General features: G+C 46.7%; 1 protein-coding gene across 1 annotated transcript in view; it reads right to left on the bottom strand.

Annotated features, from left to right (window-relative positions):
- The window catches only part of NDUFV3 (NADH:ubiquinone oxidoreductase subunit V3), a 77,041-nt gene that overhangs the window by 30,662 nt on the left and 24,719 nt on the right, over positions 1-21,660 (bottom strand). Inside the window, exon 3 of the mRNA XM_085620752.1 lies at positions 8,053-9,444. Within this exon, the coding sequence (XP_085476878.1) occupies positions 8,053-9,444 (1,392 nt within the window). The remainder of the gene's footprint in view (positions 1-8,052; positions 9,445-21,660) is intronic.

Here is a 21,660-nt window from a genome sequence, read left to right as displayed (position 1 = left end):
TGGACTTCTTTTATCCTCGGAAAGGAAGAGGTCCGAATCCTAGTATTCTAAGAACTAAATGGAATGTTGTGACCAATAGGAGTAGTAATGATGCTGGATTTCGCGAATGGGGTCTCCGTGTGGAAAATAGGTTTTCTGCCCTGTCAAATCTGGATGCTTGTGATTGACAACCATCCCACCATTCACCTGAGTCACACTGTATTGTTGAGCTAGGTCAACGAGTAGGTACTCGTCCTGAGATTGTTAACACGGAGGCCATAGCTGGTTTAATTACTGAAAATGTAAAATACAATGGTTTAAACGATACTGTGATGAATGGGCTTGACTCTAGCCCCAAACCTGTAATGGCACATGATATTGGGAACTTATTATCCTGGAATGTGGCTGGGCTATGTTCAAAGCTGGATTGTGGAGACTGGTTTAGGTTTGTTAGCAATTTTGACGTTTGTATTTTTCAGGAAACATGGGCTTGTGACCCCGCTTTTGCTTTGGGGTACCTAAATTTTCATGTACCAGCTTCTAAGGGCCCTAAAGGGCGTCTGATGGGGGGCCTTACTATATGGGTCAAACAATCTTTAAAGGTTGTTGTAAAAAATATGGAGACTGGTCAAAAAGATATTCAGCTCATTAGACTTACGAGTAATTTATCCTTATCCATCGATATTTATAATATTTATGCCAGAGGTGGAAATGTAGGAAAATCGGAGGTTCTTCTTACCCTGTATAATCTCCTTGAGACACATTCTAGTGGGAAAAACATAATAATTGCAGGCGATTTAAACCGTACGTTTGAACCTCTAGACACAGGCGAAGCCTTCTTAGGTGCAGAGGAAGACAAACAATGGGACATCCCCTTACTAGATACTACCCCAGTAACTCGTTGGACAGAGGATATTCTGGGTTTGAATGCAATGTGCCTTGAACAAGGGTTAAGAGCTTTGAATGGAAGGACAAAGTCAGATAGAGTACCAGCTATGACCTTTAACAATGGGAGAAGCAAAAGTCGTATCGACTATATTATTTGTAGCTTTTCCCTTTGGCCAACTGTTAGAGATATGGTTGTAACAGAAATGCCAGAGAGTGACCATAATCCGCTATGCGTTACTCATAAATGGTGGCAGTCTGAATCCAATGCTTCTATTCCTCTGGAAGATTGCCTTCCCCCGCTCATTGTACCAACAAATGATATGCGCAGGCTAAGATGGACAAGTGTTAGGACGGACCAGCAAGCTATAGAAAATATAGGAGTTGCGACCGATAAGGCCATTACGGCCCTAGACGGTGAAGCAGGGATCACTTCAGGTCAAGTCAACACTATTGAAGTACACGAGTCTCTTTTCCAAGAAATTAAAAGCTACTTTCTGAAACCAGTAAACTCTAAGGTGACACGTGTTCATAGAGCAGCTAAATGGTATAACCATGCTTGTAAGGTGGCACGAATTTCTTTGGGAGTTGCAATTAAGAGCAAAAACCTGGGGGCCATCCGCTCCGCCAGAAAGTTATATAAAACTTGTATTGCCAAAGCAAAAAAAGATTGGGACGAAGCCCATTGGGATAAGTTGAAGTGTGCTAGTGATCGGAAAGATTCTAGATTATTTTGGCATATTGTCAAATGGGGGCAAGAAAGGTCTGGAGAGGCTTGTAATAATAACGTCCCGCAGGATGCCTGGATAAACTTTTTTAGTGATCAGTATGCTACCAGGGATCAGATTGTAAATAACATCAGCCCTATCTATACAACTTCTGAGGACAATCTCTTCACGAAGGGTGAAATTCTGTTGGCCCTCAGAACTGTACATAGTGGACGTGCTCCTGGCATTGATGGAGTCCCAGCGGACGTTTTCTTAAATGATACTGGAAGGTGGTGTAAATATATTCACTTGTTGATAAACCACATAGCTAGGGGTGCAGCTATTCCGGTATCATGGCGGAGTGCTGTTATTATCCCTGTGTACAAAAAGGGTGATCGTTCCCAGCCTTGTAATTACCGCCCGATTAGCCTAATCGATACAGTGCAAAAAATCATTGGGCGAGTGATTGTTAATCGATTGCTCGATTGGGCGGAAGAATTTAATATTCTATCTCCCTTTCAGGCTGGGTTTCGCAGGGCCACTAGTACTGTGGACCAAGTTTTTCGGTTCCAGCTGATCCAGTGGAGGACTGTGGTGCTAGGTGGGGGCAGTCTTTATGCGGCTTTTGTCGATTTGCGGGCTGCCTTCGACCTGGTACCAAGGGCGAAACTGTGGGAAGTACTTGGCCTTAGGGGTCCCAGGAGTCTTGTTGACTATGATCATGAGATTACATGAAGGCACCTATGCTAAAATCCAATGGGGTGGATACGGTAAAGACACAGCCGAATTCCCTGTTGAGCGTGGGGTTCGGCAAGGGTGCTCAATGGCACCAACTTTGTTCACCCTTTTTATTAATGGCATTGTCCCCCGCATTCAATCACAGGCAGTGGATGCTCCCTCTCTTGCAGGTGTAAAAGTTCCGATTTTAATGTTCGCCGATGACACGTTAATTTTATCTAAAACTCCAAGTGGACTGCAAAAAGCATTGGACATTTTCGATAAGTTTTGTGGGGATCACGGACCGGAGGTGAATGCGTCTAAAACAAAACTCATGGTTTTTAATCCGTATCGAAACCTTAAACCTAACATTACCATGAGTGGACGCACTCTCGAGGTTGTATCATCGTTTACATACCTGGGGATCCTTATTTCTAATGATAATAGGTGGAACCAGCATTTAAATATTGCAATTTTAAGGCATAAGCAATTAGCTGGAACCATTATAAAGGAGCATAGGAAATCATTGACTAAACCGATCAAACCACCCCTGATTATATATGAGGCAAAAGCAATTGGGTTAGCATTATATGGGGCTGAGTTATGGGGGCATGAAAACCTACAGGAGTTACAAACCTCAGAGAACAAATTTTTTAGGAAACTAACGGGCACTCCACAGAGTAGTCCGTTATTGCCTCTGAGATACGAGCTTGGCAGGAAAGAAATCTCGGAAATGGGCAAACTACGACCAATTTTATATTGGCGTAGGTTATGGACCACACCTGAGCTCACTCACTATGCGGCCGGGTTCACTGACGTTATTAAAGCAGATTGCTTTAATAGAATTAGATGGTTCAAATTATTAAAACTTGCACTATCTGAACTAGGCCTGAATGCATGATGGTCTGACCCGGCTGGGGCTTCATTTCCTAATAAGACAACCCTAAAAAATATTTTTTGGGAAAATGTTGCTAATAAAAGATTGCTCAGTATCAACTGTGGGTCCATGACTGCTAGTTTTCTTGAGGTTAAACTGTACCCCATGTATGAATTGTATTGGGATTATATATCCAAACCTTTGGATAGGAAACTGCTTTTTCAACTAAGGGCGGGCTCTCTTCCTCTTCGTAACCTAACATCTAAGTGGAGGGAAGGAGGTCCAGCAACATGCCCAGCTTGTGGGTTAGGTAATGAAACACTTGGACATTTTTTGTTCTCCTGCAAACCATACTCTACTCCAAGGCGTGTTTGGTTGGCACCTATGTGTAGGAACCTGGGTACTAAAAGTAGTATGGTGGCTTTGCGCATAGTTAGATCGACTACATTAACTTGGATCATAATTGCCACCGCTAAGTATCTGGGGTGGGCATGGATAATCAGGCAGAGATTGCTAGTCCGGTGACTACTCTCTGCCTAGTTGCTCAGAGACTGCTAGAGTACTGTCTATTCTCTGTTCAGTGTAATTTATCGTGTCATCTGGAAAAATTTTAAATGATTCCTTTTTAGTATAAAGATTTTACAAATTATACTTAATTGTATCACCAACATCAATGAACTTTACACCTGTGCAATGAAATTTTAAATGGTTCTTTTATTAGTACAAAGATTTTATAAACTGTACTTAATTGCATTATCAATATTAATGAATTTTATTCCTGTGATTATGTATATTTCTTTTCTGAAAATAATTTGTATTCTTTTTAGAAAAGTGCGTATGTCAATATGACATCTCAGATTTAATTGTTTTTTATTATATGTTTGTATGTTTGCTTTTATGAGTAACACTCGAATAAAGCACTTTTTGACTTGACTTGTATATCGTAGCGTTTTGTTCTGAAGCTAGGCAACCATGTAGCCTTTTCTGTTTGCTGAAGATTCTCACCATTTTTGGTCATAGTCACACCTATTCTTCCAAACATAATGGTGGAAAATTGAATCTGGCTCTGTTGGATGTGTTGCGAGGCACTGTGGTGGCCATACCAACATTACCTATTGTCAATGTCCAAAAAAACTCAATTCATTCAAGATGATTTTGCAGACCCAGTGATGAAGCAACAAAGTACTGCACATAATATAAATATAGAACAGGTTCCTGCTGCAATACACGACTGGCAGCAATACATGAGGGTCAGACTATTGAGCAGCTATGGGGGAGTGCCACTGAACCCAGGGTTGCCATATTTCACCAGACGTTTGGAGGTTCTGTTAAAGCGGCATGTTTGAGACTAGGGCAGGTTCTGAGTAGATTTGAGGATACACTCCTCAGATATGCTGTTTGAGGTAAGGGCCATCCATCAGTCAAGGCGTTGTATAAAGAAGATCCATCAGAAGGAAATACAAGGGGCGTAGCCTAGCTAACGGTCCCACAAGTCCCTACAAAGTAGATGTTTTTTGTTTCTTTAACATGCGAAGGTTAATGATAGAAGAGCGAAGAGTGGTGCCGCACACTCAGAATGCTGGAGAGACCAAACAGATCTTGCTTAACAAAGGCGAGAGTGATCAACCCAGTTAAGAGGGTTCACCAAAGAGTCTCCCTTAAGAGAAATCCTCTTGGATGCTGATCAAGTTGGTTAAAAGCAGTCACCAAGCACGGCATACTGCAAATTAAAGTTCAGCCTAGAGTAAATATAAACATATCCAAATTTGTAATCATGACATTTTGCTTGATTAACAAGAAGCACACATTAGAATCCTGAAAAATCCTGCCTCAACATCTTAGGAAGATGCCTGCTGAGTGGAAGCCCTGGAGGTGGTAAGAGATATTTAGAGAATTTGGCTTGAAGTCCGAATCAGGAACCAATTCACAAGAAAGCCACATATTTCTATAATGCAGGGGTCCAAGTGTAGGAAGGTGGAATCTGACTATATAGTTGCCCCCACTTTTTTCCTGGTGTTTGAATGGTTTTTGACTAGTCTGGTTGGGATCCTGCTATCCAGGACCCCAGCCTATCTGCTTACTCCCTTAAATGATTGGTGTGCATATTAGATGCACTAATGATTGGATACTGTGGTACCTTATGAGCCCCTAGTATATGGTACCCTAGGTACCTAGGGCATTGGTACTTCACAGGCCTACCAGGGGCTGCAGCATGTATTATGCCACCCCTGGGAAGCATTCACAATCTGACACCACAGGCCTGCTACTGCAGCCCGTGTGAGGTAGTATTAGCACTCCTCACTGAGGTATAGGTTCCTATATCTCACCATACACACACACATAAACCTATCAGTCACCCCTCTTGCAGGCCCTAACAATCCTGAGGGCAGGGTGCTTGATTTACTTTGTGAGGGGGTGCTTCTGCATGAGCAGGACCCCTCTGCAGCTGGCAGAGTCTATTCTCTGCTGCTGTTTGTGGATGCGGTTAAACCATATATTCTTAAGTGCATTATAACCTCGCGGTAAATGCTAACTTTGGAATGACTGCATCAAAACATGTCGTGTTTGGTGTCAAACAACTTGGAATCCTACCCCCACACCAGTAACTGGTGTGGGAGTATGATTCCACCCTTCTAGAGGGGACGACATATACCCACTGTACTAAAAGGTAGAAATCTTCTAGAGCCCTGGCATCACAAACACTGGGCTGCTCTCCTGCTGCTGACCGAAACTCGCAGTGGAGGAAGCCCAACAAAGGGTATCCTGTCACAGGGAGGTGTCACCACCTCCCAGACAGGATTTAGTGTATTGGAGCTGGGTGGGTGCACTCTTAAGAGTGCTTTGAAGTCCTGCACTGGGGGAGCAGTAGGCTCTTCTGTGCATATGCCAGCTCAAACCGGTTCAGGGGCTACCTGCCCCTGCTCTGGCGCGAAACTGGACAAAGGGAAGTGGGTGTAACCACCCACTACCCTGACCCTCCTAGAGGAGTGGTCATAGAGCTAGTCCCTCCCCTATCTTCACTATAAGATACCAAGCATTGCCAAAGCAATTCAGATTAACCCTGGACGACGCTCTACAAAGAAGAATCCTGGCCCTTCGACGTTCCACTATCTCTGGAAGACTGAAGAATCTCCCTTGGAGTCAAGGAGTGACCCCCCTGCTTGGCAGGCACCAGTAACTTTGATCAACGGTTGCAAACTTCACCGCTCCCGCCGGAGTCCGAAGTCCCTGCGTCCCCTGAAGCGGATTTCCTGACCTCTCGACGGCCATTTTGAGTCCCCAGCGAAGCTGTGGCATCTGAACCCCACGAGTGACGAGGAACAGCAATACCAGGGAACCATGCACTGATTTCGAGTGCAAACCCTAAACAACGTTCTACGAACTTGTGCTTTGGACCATCTGTAGTCCAAGTCCCTGGTACCAAAAATCAGCGGCCTACCCCGTCCCGAGTGACCGTGGGCTCCTGTGGAACTTTCCCTGCACACGAGACTTGCAGTTGCCAAGGTTTGTTGGCTCCAATCCGGTTGCCGACACCGTCATCAGCTGCAGACGTCGTGGGACGCTCCGAATCCAGCTGCTGGTCATCGTCGATCTCTCCTGGACCTCGTGAGCGAAGAGACAGATCACCATCGACGACCTGAAGTGACGCGACATCAGTGGTCATCCATCCTGCTGGCCACCGGTCACTGGCAAAGTGACTTTGAACACTATCCCCTCAATTTTAAAGGCCTCTTCAACTTCAATCCATCTTCGGATTCCAGCGGACACCTCTCCAGTCGTCACAAGCAGTCTTCAGTGATCTCCATTGAAAACAGCATTGCGACCCGACACCAAAAGACACCTATGCACCCGGCTTCCCTGGGTGAGGTAACTCGTGCACTCTGGTGCCCAAGTGTGTGTTGGCCCTCGAAATACTTACCCTGTAAGTGGCTTGCTTGTTGACTTCTCCCAAGTGCCCTAAAACTTTAAAATACAAACCGCGACGTACGCCATTGAAACCAATAGGAAACCCGCGGCTGTGTTTAGACACTGCACGCGTCTCCTGTGGGCTGATTACTTACCTGCTAACACTGCAGAAGTAAAGCCCCAGCGATTCCCAAGGCCCTAGGCCTTTTCATTTTGCAAGTCGAGTTTGTTAACCCATTTTTTTAGTATATGGTCTGGTACGCCCCTAGGGCTACAGCCATATTTGTGCTTAATTTATTGAGAAGTGTTGACATTTCAATGTGTATCTGGGTTCTAATCTCATAAAGAGATTAGTAGAGTGTATCTAAGAATAAATACATATATATTTGATATATATACCTGTGTGGTGTCCTTTTCATTTGGTAATTCAAGAGATTATAAGGTAAAACAAGCTGCTTTACATTCCTCTGAGACTTAGCCTGAAGGCTGCTCTCCACAGCTACCACTAGGATAGCTTTCTTTAAAAGGTTGTCTTAAACCCATCTACCACAAGAGTCGAATTGGACTGGTGCAAGGTGGCCACTATAACTAGTGACCAGCATATGCCAGGCTAACTTCTCACACCAAGCACTCAACAAAAATGGCGACTCAAGCAGTGTAGAGCCAGGGGCTGGGACTCAGCACATGGCTTGGGATCCCTCTAGGTCGGTGCCACTTTCATCAGCCTGTCTACACCCATCTGTAGACACAGCAGAAGGAAGCCAAGGAAATCTCATCTCTATCTCCCTCAATTCACTGGAATTTAGACATGTTTTGACAGTTAGTGTTAAGACCTGGCTGCAGCAGGTTAGAAAGCTCTAATGTTAAATTGTGGTGGATGAGAAAGCAAAGCAGACAGTCAAAGTCGAAATTAAATTCAAATGGAAAGGTTTCAAACTAGAAATGCACAAAACCAAACAAATAGCACAAATATAGCTGTACCCAGTGGAGTGCTCAGCTCCTCGGTTTCAGTGATGGCATCCAACGAAGGGCCTTGTTCTCCAGGGTCTTTGCTGGGTGTCAAATTTGAATCCAAAGTCTCAGCAACCTGACTGACAGTAGTGTTTGGCCCTGACATATCTGTAGCTTTGTCAGATGTCAATTGTGTCTCTAAAACCTCTGCAGCTTTATCAGGTACGGTGCTTGCCTCCTGAATTTCAGTGGCTTTATCAGGTATGGTGCTCGCCTCCTGAATTTCAGTGGCTTTATCAGGTACGGTGCTTGCCTCCTGAATTTCAGTGGCTTTATCAGGTATGGTGCTCGCCTCCTGAATTTTAGTAGTTTTATCATCAGGTGCAGTTCTTGGCTCCAGAATTTCATCTGCTATTTCTGACATAGCTCTTGGCTTTACAATCTCAATAGTTACACCAGGCGAGGTCACCATCTCATCTCTCTGATTAGCACAGTCTTGGGAAGTAGCAGACTCCTTAGTCTCAAGTGAGGCACTTTTCATGGAGCGGTCCCGAATGGGCTTTTCAGTTGTAGCTTCAGTTCCAACCACTGGTGCATGGCCTTTCAGAACCTCTTCATGGTTCTCCAATGGAAGTCCTTTTGCCGGAGGACGCTCCAGGTTACCAGCAACTCTAGCTCCTTTTTTAACCACTTTTGGTTTGCTTGGTCCTTTGGCCGAAGCAGCTGCTTCCGACGCTCCTGATAATGAGTCTACCTTGGTGACAGGCTTTGTGTGTCGCAGTTCGATAGTTGGTTTTGAAATTGTTCTCTGCAATTTATCCGATTTGGTTAAAGGGGAGATGGATGTATGACCATCACCTTTTGGGCTTCTATGAAATTCTCTGTGTGGCCCAGCTGGAAGTACTGTCTGGTCAGGTTCTGCATGTATGGCTTTCTTCTTCTTTGCAGTTGGAGCTTTGCCCTCCTCATCAGCATCCTTGTTTATATCACGCATCTCTGTATGGTTGGGTCCTTGCACAGGGAATTCAACTTTGGTCTTCACTGGGACTTCTGCAGCATCCTGTTCTCCCTCGGAATCGGAACTAGAGCTTGAATCAGATTCAGAACTACTGGAGTAGGAGTCTGAAATGGAAGTGATGGAGGAGGATGGCTTCTCTTCTCCAGTTTTCTTCTCCTGTGCGTTGGCTATAGCAGCACTTACTGCACCTTCAACAGCAGAGACCGGAGCTCTCAGAGGAAACTCTACCAATGTCTTCCTGGGCGGGAATTGCGCAACACCCTGGTCTGCCACCCTGGGCTTCATTCCTGCTCTAGTCTCACCTGCAGCACCAGCTGATGGATGAGAACTAGCAGAGGATGTTTTAGGAGATTTAACGGTGTGTTTGTCCACCTGGACCACCTTCTTCTCTGCAGCTACTACATCTAAAAAAACGGGACAAAAGTGACATTACTGTAGTAAACCCATGTACGCATTCTTTATCTCATTTCATCACCGGAGTGAAATCAGTAGATAATACTAAAGGTAAAAGCTAGTGGTTGCATTATTTGCATCTCTGTGTAACTGTGGAAAGCACTCAAATACTCAAAGAGAGCGGTCAAGAAAAAATTGAAAAAACTGGAATAAATTTTCATCCAGAAAAGAATCCTAGGAAAAAAAGCAGTGTTTGCAGAGAAGGAACAGGAACAGGTGCAGTATCAGGAGAAAGAAAAGAAAGTAAAGCTAGTAAAAACACTGGAGAAAAAAGTAGTGTCACTGAACGAAGAATGGTAAACTGCATCAACAGAGAAAACATAACACAGGAAATGGTCATGTTGGGATAAAATGTAGAGCAAAAAAGCAGCATGTGTGAAGCACCACCAGACAAAGTGATGTCCAAGAAGGGAGCATAGGGTAATGATAGCTAGAAAAAAATACTAGAGGAAAAGGAGCACTGGCAGAAGGAAAAAACAGGAAAGTGTAGCAGTGGGACAGAAAAGGGAGAGTCTAGAGTGGACACGAGGGAGAAATCCGGCAGAGTAGTGAAAAGAATCTGGAAATACCCAAATGGTTTCTGTGAACAGTGCAGACTGGAGCGAAGATTCCCACGAGTCTGAAAGTTGCATTCCTAGCTCACCAGCTCATAGCCTACCTCATCGATTTCTTTACACCGTACAGTGTGCATCACAGTGATGGCACTCAAACACAGGGCTCCTGGAGCGAAGAATCCCACCGGTCTGGTAGGCGATATTCCTAGTGCCCTCTCTCTCAAAGCTTGCTCACTGATTTCTTTACATTGTACATCACGGTAATGACGCTCAAACTGAATGAAATCGTGTAACCAGACGAAAAAATACACACCCCTCAAAAAAATGCTTTAAAAAAAAATTCCCCATTGCACATTTGCCAAACTACAGCTAATGGAGAACATTAGATACTCCATAGCTTGTCCAGAATAGGGGAGGTGAAAAATCTGGACTATGCCATGAAATATAGTTGTAAACTATAAAGTTTGCAAGCCTTCCTGCACGATCCTGGCAACGGATCTAGTGCTTGTTTTCATCCAGGCAGTACTTACACCTTTGCAGCTGGTTCCATCCTGGAGGGTTCAATGTTGCCAGCTGCACCGCTGCAGCTCAACCACACCTGGTCCTTTGGAGAGAATAATTAGATTCTATCTCTGCAACTACCTTCCTGCAGGCTTAACTACCCTGATTCCTGCCATGTCAATTAGGATTCTGACCATGTCTGCCTTTACTCCACTTAATGCTCCACTCACATGATGTAGCTTACATTTCATGTCCGCCTTTTACGAAAAGGCTGCTTCTGCGCAGCTAGGGTAAGAGGCACTAACTAAGCTACATGTGAACACAAGTGTGAGTGGATATGTGAGCTGCTTATGAGACAAGTTCCCTGTAACAGAAGGGACTCTGCAAGGACTGGTTCTGACCTGGGGTAGGCCTTATAATATGAGTCGGCATTATAATATGAGTGGGCCATTGGATAGGTCTGTAGTGCTTACTGGAAAATCGGTGGTGTTTTAACTGTATTATACATATAGGCGAAATCTGCTCTAAAGTAGTTTCGCTTCGCCTAGGCCTACAGGGTCCAGCAAGGTACCAAACTGGGGTAAAACATGCACACAGAGTTCGAATTTGGAGCTCCCAATAACACAAATCCAAACCATAAGGGAATTCAGGATTTGTCTTTTCTCTGGCTTAGCCAGGTATCTGCCCACTCCCTACTAGGCCAAGTTAATTACTGTGATTCCAAGCAGAGGGATCAAAGTCCTCACCAAAAAACAAAAGGGCAATCCGCTGTGATTGACTCAGTTCCTGCGAATAGAAGGAATGGCGAGAAAATCTGCATCTTATAATTAGCTAGTAACAAGGCACCTGGGCTGGAATAACCCAGGTCCACTAGAACAAAGGTGGAAGCCCAAACCTCTGAAGTCAACACACTAGGGGCTCACCTTTGAAGTCCTGGTGGGAAGCGATCAGGCAACTGTGTCAGCTAGAGATGGCGCTAAGGTCCTCAGAGGAGCTCTTACCAGAAACAACTTGAAGTAGCCATTTTGGATTGTTCCAGAATGCTGTGTAGGAGGGTTGGGACAAAGGTGGAGGGATCATGTGGCATCGTCGAATTGGCCAGGGGCGCCTGGCCAAAAAAACTTAAGACCCTGGACCTGGGAGGCGATTGCGAAAGAATGCTCAGCTGGAAGGAGAAGCTACCTGATGCCCATGCAAGGATGGCCTAGGACTTTTAGTGTAGATGACCCCCAGCACTAGAATGAGTCTTCTCCAAGGGCAGTGGCGCTGGGCCAGTAAGCCTACAATGGACCAACTGGAGTAAAGGAGCTTGACTACACTTTCCCCGGCCCCATAGAAAGCTCTGGGGCTTTGGGAGTGTGGCATGGAGTGTATTCTGTTGGTGTGAGAGGGGCTGTGCAAGATGTCCCCACCAGTAGGTACGCAGCAGGGCAGAAGACCGGTCATGTGCAGGGAGCCAGAAAATCCAGCTCCCCACAAAATGCGCCCATGAAGAGGCCAGGAGTCCTTATGAAAATGCTCCTGGTGTCTAGGCCTGGCCACCAGGAATAAAACAAGCCCAGGTTGAAAGTAATCAGCTTTACGGGCCAGAGATACCTATCCTTAGATCCTCCTGGTTCTACCTTACCACATTAAAGCCCAGATAATGAGCATCCAATTTCCAGGGCCCACCTTGTTTGGACAACATATAGAGGAAGAAATGCAGAAGATGAAAAATGAGACGGAGACACTCAAGGTTGTGGGACTTGAAGAAAGGAAGAAAGTGTCCAAGCAGCAATACAAGTCAAGAGGTATTTCTCACACAGGGTTCAATGCACTCACTAGACTTTTCAACTCTAACAGCAGTATCTTTGAAGACAAAGATACCCTTACAAGAGAACGTCTATGTCCAAGTCTTCATTGAATGAGCTTTCCAGTTCCAGGCATTCCTCTGGCAATAGACAGTTAAAATTGAGTACCCTACATCCCCCTCGTTCAGCACTCCAATGGGAGGAGTGGTATCTTTGCATCTGGCAGAGTGGATTTCAATCACAAGAGACAAATGGGTGCTACATACTGTATTTCATGTATACTTTCTAAATGTAAAGGCTATTCCACCAGTTCATCCAGAATCAATATTGAATCAACCTTGAAATATCAGATATCCATCATAGGGAGAGAAACATCGACCCTCCTAAGAAAATGTGACTGAGCCAATTCCATCTCATCATAAAGGCCTAGGACTTTACTTCAGGTACTTCATTATCAGATATCCATCATAGGGAAATAAACATCGAACCTCCAAAGAAAATGTGACTGAGCCAATTCCATCTCATCATAAAGGCCTAGGACTTTACTTCAGGTACTTCCTGGTTCAGAAAAAAGAGGTTTAAAAGAGGAATACAGACCATCATCAGACTAACACTTATGAAACAAGTCTATCAAGAACATTTCTGGATACTCGCCTTATTTCAGAACTGCATCTGGGGTACAATGAATAGATAAGTGCAACAGATGTGTAGCATGCGAATTCTCACATCCAATTAGCGAAGCGTAAGAGAGCATTTCACAGATTGGTTGTAGAGAACAATCCCTATCCATCTAAAAGTACAGCCATTCTGCCTCAAGTCAGCTCCTCAGTCTTTGGGGTTCTCAAAATGCACTGCAGTAGTAGTACCCTACCTTCTTAGAAAATGAATTTTCATCTAGCCCTACCTGAGCCACTGGTTACTGAAACATTGCAGTCAAAGGTGAAGAATATTATAAAACCTCTGGAACTTCTATACAGGCTAGGTCTTAAGATGAACCATCAAAGAAATCAATCTCAACACCAGTCCAAAGAAGGAATATGCTACTTACCAGTATGCATCTGTTCTTGGCATGTAGAGCTGCAGAGTTGTACACTTAGCATAGGTCGCCATCTGGTGTTGGGCCCGGATGTTTGCAGTTTGTTTTTCTTCTTGGACAGTCTTTGGAAGTCACGAGTTTGGTGACTCCTCCTTCGGTCCGTACTGCGCATGGGCTTCGGCTCCATCCTCAGATTGTTTTTCGCCAACAGGGAAATGATGGAGCGTAGTAATAACAGTGAGAAACCCATGTGTTGTATCTAAATAAGATGTACTGGAACGGATACAGGTAGCCGGGGAGGCGGGTGGGCGTGTACAACTCTGCAGCTCTACATGCCAAGAACAGATGCATACTGGTAAGTAGCATATTCCGTTCGAGGCATATGAGCTGCAGATTGTACACTTAGCATAGATTATATAGCAGTACCCAACCTTAGCGGCGACCACCGGTATCCGTTGCTGCTGTTTGAAAAAGTGTCTTTAGTACAGCCTGGCCCACCCTAGCTTGCTGCTTGGAATGCACATCTACACAGTAGTGTTTTGTGAAGGTGTGCGGTGTAGACCATGTGGCTGCTTTGCAGATGTCATCTAAGGGTATATTCCCTAGAAAAGCCATAGAAGCCCCTAACTTTCTTGTAGAGTGGGCTCTAGGAGGAACAGATAATGTTCTCTTTGCCTTTTGATAGCAAATTTGTATGCATTTTACAATCCACCTAGCTATCCCGGATTTAGAAATGGGGTTGCCTTTATGTGGTGGAGAGAAGGAAACGAACAATTGTTTAGTCTTCCTGAAGGGTTGCGTTCTTTGTATGTAGTATAGCAACGCCCTTTTCACATCAAGTGTGTGTAAGGCCCTTTCTGCAACAGATTGGGGTTGCGAAAAGAAGACAGGTAATTCCACTGATTGATTGAGGTGGAAGGGGGAAATGACTTTGGGCAGAAACTTCGGATTTGTGCGAAGTATGACCTTGCTGTGATGCATTTGTATGTAGGGTTCCTGTATGGTGAACGCTTGTATTTCACCAACCCTTCTAAGGGAAGTGATCGCTACAAGGAAAGCTGTTTTCCAGGTGAGAAACTGTAGCTCACATTTGTGCATTGGTTCGAAGGGCGGACCCATTAGTCGTGTAAGAACTAAATTTAGATTCCATACAGGGGAAGGTGGTGCCCTGGGAGGAATTACGCGTTTAAGGCCTTCCATGAAGGCTTTAATAGCGGGCACTCTGAAGAGTGATAAATGCTGTCTGTTTTGTAGATAAGCAGCGATCGCTGCTAGGTGTAGGCGTATGGATGAATATGCCAGGTTACACCTGTGAAGATGGAGCAGATAGCATATGATGTGCTGTATGGATGCATCTAGAGGGTTGATTGTATTGTTACGGCAGTAAATTACAAATCTTTTCCACTTTGCGGCATAGCATGCTCTAGTGGTAGGACGTCTGGCTTCCATGATGATGTTCATGCAATCAGGGGGAAGGTTAAGGTATCCGAATTCTAGGATTTCAGGAGCCAGATCGCCAGGTTGAGCTGAGCTGGGTCCGGGTGCCTGATTTCTCCATGGTTCTGGGTTAGGAGGCATGGGGATAGATGTAGTTTTTGATGTGGTACCACTGACAGTTGTAGTAGCTTGGTGTACCACGGCTGCCTGGCCCACGTCGGAGCTACCAGAATGAGTGTGAGGGAGTGCTGTTGTAGCTTCCTGACCACTAATGGAATTAGTGGGAGAGGTGGAAAGGCGTATGCAAATCTGCCTGACCAGTTCATCCATATCGCATTGCCCTTGGACAATGGGTGTGGGTATCTGGCGGCGAAGCTTGGGCATTTTTTGTTTTCGTGGGTGGCGAAGAGGTCTATCTGAGGATGCCCCCATTGTTGGAAGAATGGGTGAAGAACTTGTGGATGCAGTTCCCATTCGTGTAGTTGTTGCGTTTGTCTGCTGAGCAGATCTGCCATGGTGTTTTGTACGCCTGGAACGTGCTGTGCCAGGAGAAAGATGTTTTGAGGAATTGCCCATCTCCATATGCTCTGGGCTAAGCGGGAGAGCTGGGGAGAGTGTGTCCCCCCCCTGTTTTTGGATATAATACATTGCAGTCATATTGTCTGTGCGAATGAGGACTGCTTTGCCCGAAATCTGTTTTTGGAAAGATTTTAGGGCTAGAAAGATCGCCAAGAGCTCCAGATGGTTGATGTGGAGCGATTTTTGCTGTGGCGTCCATAGACCTTGCATGGTGAGGTGTAGAAGGTGCGCTCCCCAGCCGGAGAGAGATGCGTCCGCTGTTAGAGTCACCTGAGGAACCGGGTCCAGGAACGGCCGCCCTTTGGAAAGGTTTGTGGTGTTCCACCACTGCAGAGAGTGATGTGTGCGGCCGTCCACCAACACCAGATCCGTCAGCTGACCCTGGGCCTGGTTCCACTGTTGTGCTAGGCACTCTTGAAGTGGACGCATGTGGAGTCTTGCATGGGGCACTATGAAGATGCAAGACGCCATCATTCCTATGAGCTTCATAAACACTCTTGCTGGAAGAGAGTGTTGAGGAAGGAATGTTTTGCGTAAGGCTTGAATGCTTGTGATTCTGGCTGAGTTTGGATAGGCAATACCCTTGGAGGTGTCTATAGTGGCCCCGAGATATTGCTTTGTGTGAGATGGTATGAGGTGGGACTTTTGGTAGTTCACCGTGAAGCCTAGCTGGTGGAGCAGTTGGATGGTGCTGTTTGTATGTTGCACACATTGGTCGTAGGACGCGGCTTTTATCAGCCAGTCGTCCAGGTAAGGGAAGACGTGAATGTGTTGACGTCTGAGGTGTGCTGCTACTACTGCTAGGCATTTGGTAAACACCCGTGGTGCGGTGGTGACCCCGAAGGGGAGAACCGTGAATTGGTAATGTTGCCCGTCCACCACGAACCTGAGGTATTTCCTGTGAGAGGGGTGTATTGGAATGTGAAAGTATGCGTCTTTCAGATCCAAGGTTGTGAGAAAGTCTCCCTGGCAGAGGAGTGGGAGGACTTGCTGTAGGGTGACCATGTGAAAATGGTCTGAATGTATGTAGGCATTTAGAGGCCGGAGGTCGAGAATGGGTCTGAGGGTCCCGTCTTTCTTTGGTATTAAGAAATATAGGGAGTAGACCCCTAGATTTTGTTGATTGACGGGGACCTGCTCTATAGCGTGCTTTTGGAGGAGTGAGAGTACCTCTTGTTTGAGCAGTGTGGAATGTTCTTGAGACATTGGACGGTGCCTTGGTGGGATATTGGGTGGGGTAGATGTTAGTTCGAGACAGTACCCTGACCGAATGATTTGGGTCACCCATTTGTCCGATGTTATGGACTCCCATACGTGGATAAAGTTTTGTAGTCTGCCCCCGACCGGAGTGGAATGGTCTGGGGGGAGCGGAGGGGAGTCATTGTGCGGGGGGGGGTGGCAGAACGGGTGTTGTTGGTTTTGCCCCTGCCCTTATTGTTGTTACCCCTGTAACCACCTCTCTGATTGCCCTTTGAAAAGGTATTTTGAGGAGGGGACTTGTAGGAGGTAGAGGCGTTATCGGTGGAGGAGCCTCTGCCTGTGCCACGAAAGGACGAGCGTCGAAAGGAACGTTTGGAGCTTGTGTTTGGAGTGCCCCCATAGACTTTGCTGTGTCTGTGTCTTTCTTCATCTTTTCGAGCGCTTCGTCTACCTTTGGCCCAAAGAGTGTTTCCTGGTCAAAGGGGTGATTGAGTATGGATGCCTGGACTTCAGGCTTGAACCCTGAGATCCTGAGCCAGGCGTGGCGGCGAAGCAGGACACTGGTATTTATGGCCCTAGAAGCAGTGTCGGCTGCATCGAGGGCACACTTAATGGAGGTGTTTGTAATTAGTTTGCCCTCCTGTATCAGGTCATGAGCCTTGTGCTTGTATTTTTCTGGAAGGTGCTGCATAAGAGCCTCTAGTTCGTCATAGTGTGCTCTATCATATCGCGCAAGCAGTGCTTGTGTGTTTGCAATGCGCCACATGTTTGCAGCTTGGGAGGCGGTGCGTTTACCAGACGCGTCCAGAAGTTTAGATTCTTTGTCTGGCGGTGGGGCATCTCCTGAGGATTGGGAGTTAGCCCGCTTTCTAGCTGTGGAGACAACTAGGGAATCTAGGGGAGCAGGGCCCTTGATGTAAGCAGGGTCTGTGGGTGCCGCCTTATACTTCTTCTCTATTCTAGGGTTCAGTACTCTGGCTCTGACAGGGTCTTTGAACACCTCTGTAGCGTGCTTGGTGACACCCTTAAGCATGGGTAAAATGGAAGTGGATTTGTCTTGTATATCAAATGTATCCAGTAGGAAGTCTTCTTCTACTGGTTCACTGTGCATGTCCACCCCGTGGTAGTGTGCTGCTCTCTGCACTAAATGGTGAAACCCTAAGGAGTCCTCTGGAGGAGACGGTCTTGATGGGTATAGGTCGTCCTGAGGTACATTGGGTATGTCAGGGTTATTGTAATCCTCCCATGGATCTGGGGTCCCTGGTGGAGTGGGATCCATTGGGGCGTCCGCCGGGTAATTGTCCGGATCCCCATCATCCGGATCTGGGGATGGGGTCGGATCGTAGTGAGGTACAGGTGGCGGAGACCTGTGAGGTGGAGGCGGTGGAGGAGGTGGAGGGGGTAGGGGAGGCGGTGGTGGGGAGGGCACTCTGAGGGGAGAAGTAGCAGAGTCCTTCCTTTTGGGTGGAGGAGGAGGAGCCGGAGCATCAAGGCGTCTTTTCTTGGTAGTTAAAGTCAAAAGCCCAGTCTTTGGATCTTTGGACAAAGTCTTTTGTAAAGGGTCTGGTGTAAACAGAGCCAATGGTGTCGAGTCGTCTGTCGGCACCGGTGATTTCGGAACCGGGGGTTTCGATGGTCTGTGTGCGCCATGCTTTTTTGAGGTCTCCGGGTGTTTCGGCGTCGAATGATGTTTCGGCGCCGGAGCATCGGTGCCGACGGATTTGTGTTTGTGTTTGGTCGGCACTGAGTGTCCAGGCTTCGGCACCGGTGGTTTCGGAGTCGAGCTGGATTTTGCAGTCTTCGGTGCCGGATGCTGTTTTTCGGCACCGGGTGTTGGCTGGCTCGATCCCGAGCTGCCATGAGACTTTGGGAGCTTCGACACCGGGCCCGAAGGTGGGGTGATCGAAGTTTTGGTTTTGGTTTTGCCCAGGCCGGCAGGCGAGGGAGTAACCTGAGTCTCTTTGGTTTTCGGCGTGGGGGTGGGAGGGGGCATAGTACTCACGGCCCGCTGCGCTGGTGTAATGTCCTCCACGTCGGAGTCGTCGGCCTCGGAAGCGCTGACGACGTCTTCCTCCTGCTCGGTGTGTGTTTGCCCCGAAGCTTCGGCGTCGTCTCCGAAGATGTCCGGTGGAGCTGCAGAGGATGAGTGCGCCATGGTGCGTCGAGCTCTTCGATCTCGGATGGTCTTCTTCGATCGAAAAGACTTGCAGGCGGGGCAGTCTCTGGCCTCGTGTTCCGGAGAGAGGCAAAGGTTACACACCTGATGGAGGTCGGTGTGGGGAAATTTAGACCCATATTTTGGGCACTTTTTGAACGGAGTCCTTTCCATCGGCCGGGACCGGAGTCGCGGAGGGCCCGAAGGCCGGTGTCGATGTACGGGATGGAGAAAGTGCCGCTTCGAGAGATGAAGATGATGAAGGAACTCGAAGGATCGAGGATTTTCCGTCGAGGCTGGAACCGTAGAAGTTCGAAGCCGGAGCACGAAGTATCACATCCGAGCCCGATGGCGGAAAAAAACAATCTGAGGATGGAGCCGAAGCCCATGCGCAGTACGGACCGAAGGAGGAGTCACCAAACTCGTGACTTCCAAAGACTGTCCAAGAAGAAAAACAAACTGCAAACATCCGGGCCCAACACCAGATGGCGACCTATGCTAAGTGTACAATCTGCAGCTCATATGCCTCGAACTATCTTATTTGAGGACAAAGAAACACCATAGAAAAAAGTTAATCCTTCAAAGGAAAGTGCGCCATCTATCCAGCAATCTGCAGGGGTACACCTCAAAAAGCCTCCCTTCTAGGCTCTAGAGCATTCTGTATTTATATTGTCCTGAATGCAAGGTTGCACATGGGACTCCAGCAGCAATACCTAGAGGATTAACAATGTCAGAAGAACAATTGTGAGGACAAACGGAACTTAACCACTTCACCAAGATAAACTCTAGAAAGGTGGAGCAAGACACATAAATTACTCAAAGGAGTTGCCTTTCAAAAGGAGCTACTGTGGCAGGTCAGTGATGGACGCTGCTCTCTTCGGATGGAGAGTCCATCTAGAACAACTATTGGTTAAAGGGCAGTTGACGGCCAAATAATCCTCATTCCACAAATGATCTGGAACTGAGAGTGGTCCACATAGTCCATAAGGCTTTTTTTCTGTTCCAAAAGAAGTCAACAATCCAGATTCAAACTGACAATACCACCACCATGCATTACCTGAACAGGCAAGTAGGTACAAAATCAAGACCGTTTTCCAGGGAAGCACAATCTGGCAATGGGCCCTGGCCAGGAAATGAATGCTAACAGCAGTACACATTTCAGAGACAATGAATCAGCAAGCAGATTTTCTCACTCGATATTACAAAGTGTCTCACGGGTGGGACCTCTCTGCAGTGGCGCTGAAAAAGCTGAGACTTTACATACAGGCTAAGAAAACCAGAGAGTATAGGCAATGCCCTTTTGAACAGTTGGTCAAGACAATTTCTTTATGCTTCTCCACCCCCAGCATTACTGAAATGGTAGAGATCGCCAGCAAACATTATATTAACGGCATCAGATATGCTGAAGACAGTGGTGGTACCTGCACCTACCGTGGGTGTCCACAGAAGCACACAAAAGGCCATTGTGCAAGCTCAATCTGTTAAGAAGGGGCAACTTCAGAAGCGGACTTTAGCATAATTGATTATGGCAGTGTGGGTCCTGAAGTCAGAGAGTATAATTATTTAATCTTCCACCAGCTTGTATAGAGATCTTCAAAGAAGAAAAATGTCCCTCAATTGGAATTAAAGGGAAAAGATTCTGTATATAGTGCCTGACTCACACAATCTACTCACTTGTCAGGAGGAGGTTATTTTACTCTACTCGCTTCGTTTTGAACAAACCAAAATTCAATTTTATCATCTGGCCTACAAAAAAAATCTTCAAAGCAATTGTTTTTTTAAATGCTTGTTAAAGTTTTTTTTTTTAAGGGCTCAAGAAGTTTGCTTTGAATTAATCTCCTTCTCCATTATGGGAACTGAACAATGGTTTATCAAAACAGATGGGCTCTGTTTGCGGGCATACACAAGACTATATCGTAGAATCTATCCTGAAAACCATTTTTAGGTCTTGCCTGGCTATCTCGTAAATGATCGCTCAGCGAGAATTATGTAGGGGCTTCAGAAAATGCTCCCAAAGGCTTCCCAGGCGGATCGGGTGGCGGTTACGCGCACAACAACGCACATTCCATTTGCCACCAGCTACTTCCTGTGCGTGCGCCGCCTCACGCATTCAGAGAGATTTAGTAAGGGGCACAAGACCTTAGGAATGCGGTTTATGGCCAGTGCATGTGAGGCATTCAAGCGCGAAGCTGGCATCGGACTTGAAAGCAGCAGACTGCTTTCGCCAGCGCGCGCTCGGCCTCACTTCCTGCATCCCCTCTTACAACAATTAACTTTCGTTATAACTCACACCCCATATGCTCGTTCCCTCCCACCCTTCCTTTGATGTCCGCTTTCTTGTTGTTTCCAAACCACGCCACACACTGCTGCATGCCGCTGCACGCCACACACTGCTGCACGCCACACACTGCTGCATTACTCACTGCTGCATTACTCACTGCTGCATTACTCACTGCTGCATGCTGCACGACACTGCTGCTCGCCGCACACTGCTGCACGCCGCACACTGCTGCACGCCGCACACTGCTACAGGAAACACTGCTACAGGAAACACTGCTACAGGAAACACTGCTGCACGCCACAGCACACTGCCGCACGCCGCAGCACACTGCCGCACACCGCAGCACACTGCCGCACACTGCTGCACGCCGCTGCATTACTCACTGCTGCATGCTGCACGACACTGCTGCACGCCGCACACTGCTGCACGCCGCACACTGCTGCACGCCACACACTGCTGCACGCCACACACTGCTGCACGCCACACACTGCTGCACACTGCTGAATTACTCACTGCTGCACGCCGCACACTGCTGCACGCCGCACACTGCTGCACGCCGCACACTGCTTTTATGCGAGTTTATGCTACTGACATTGTAAATGACAATGCCTTTTGTTTTAAAACTAAAACATAA

Source organism: Triturus cristatus, chromosome 8 (assembly GCF_964204655.1).
Source record: "Triturus cristatus chromosome 8, aTriCri1.1, whole genome shotgun sequence".
NCBI classification, from domain to species: domain Eukaryota; kingdom Metazoa; phylum Chordata; class Amphibia; order Caudata; family Salamandridae; genus Triturus; species Triturus cristatus.
This window is presented reverse-complemented; position numbering and strand designations above follow the sequence as displayed.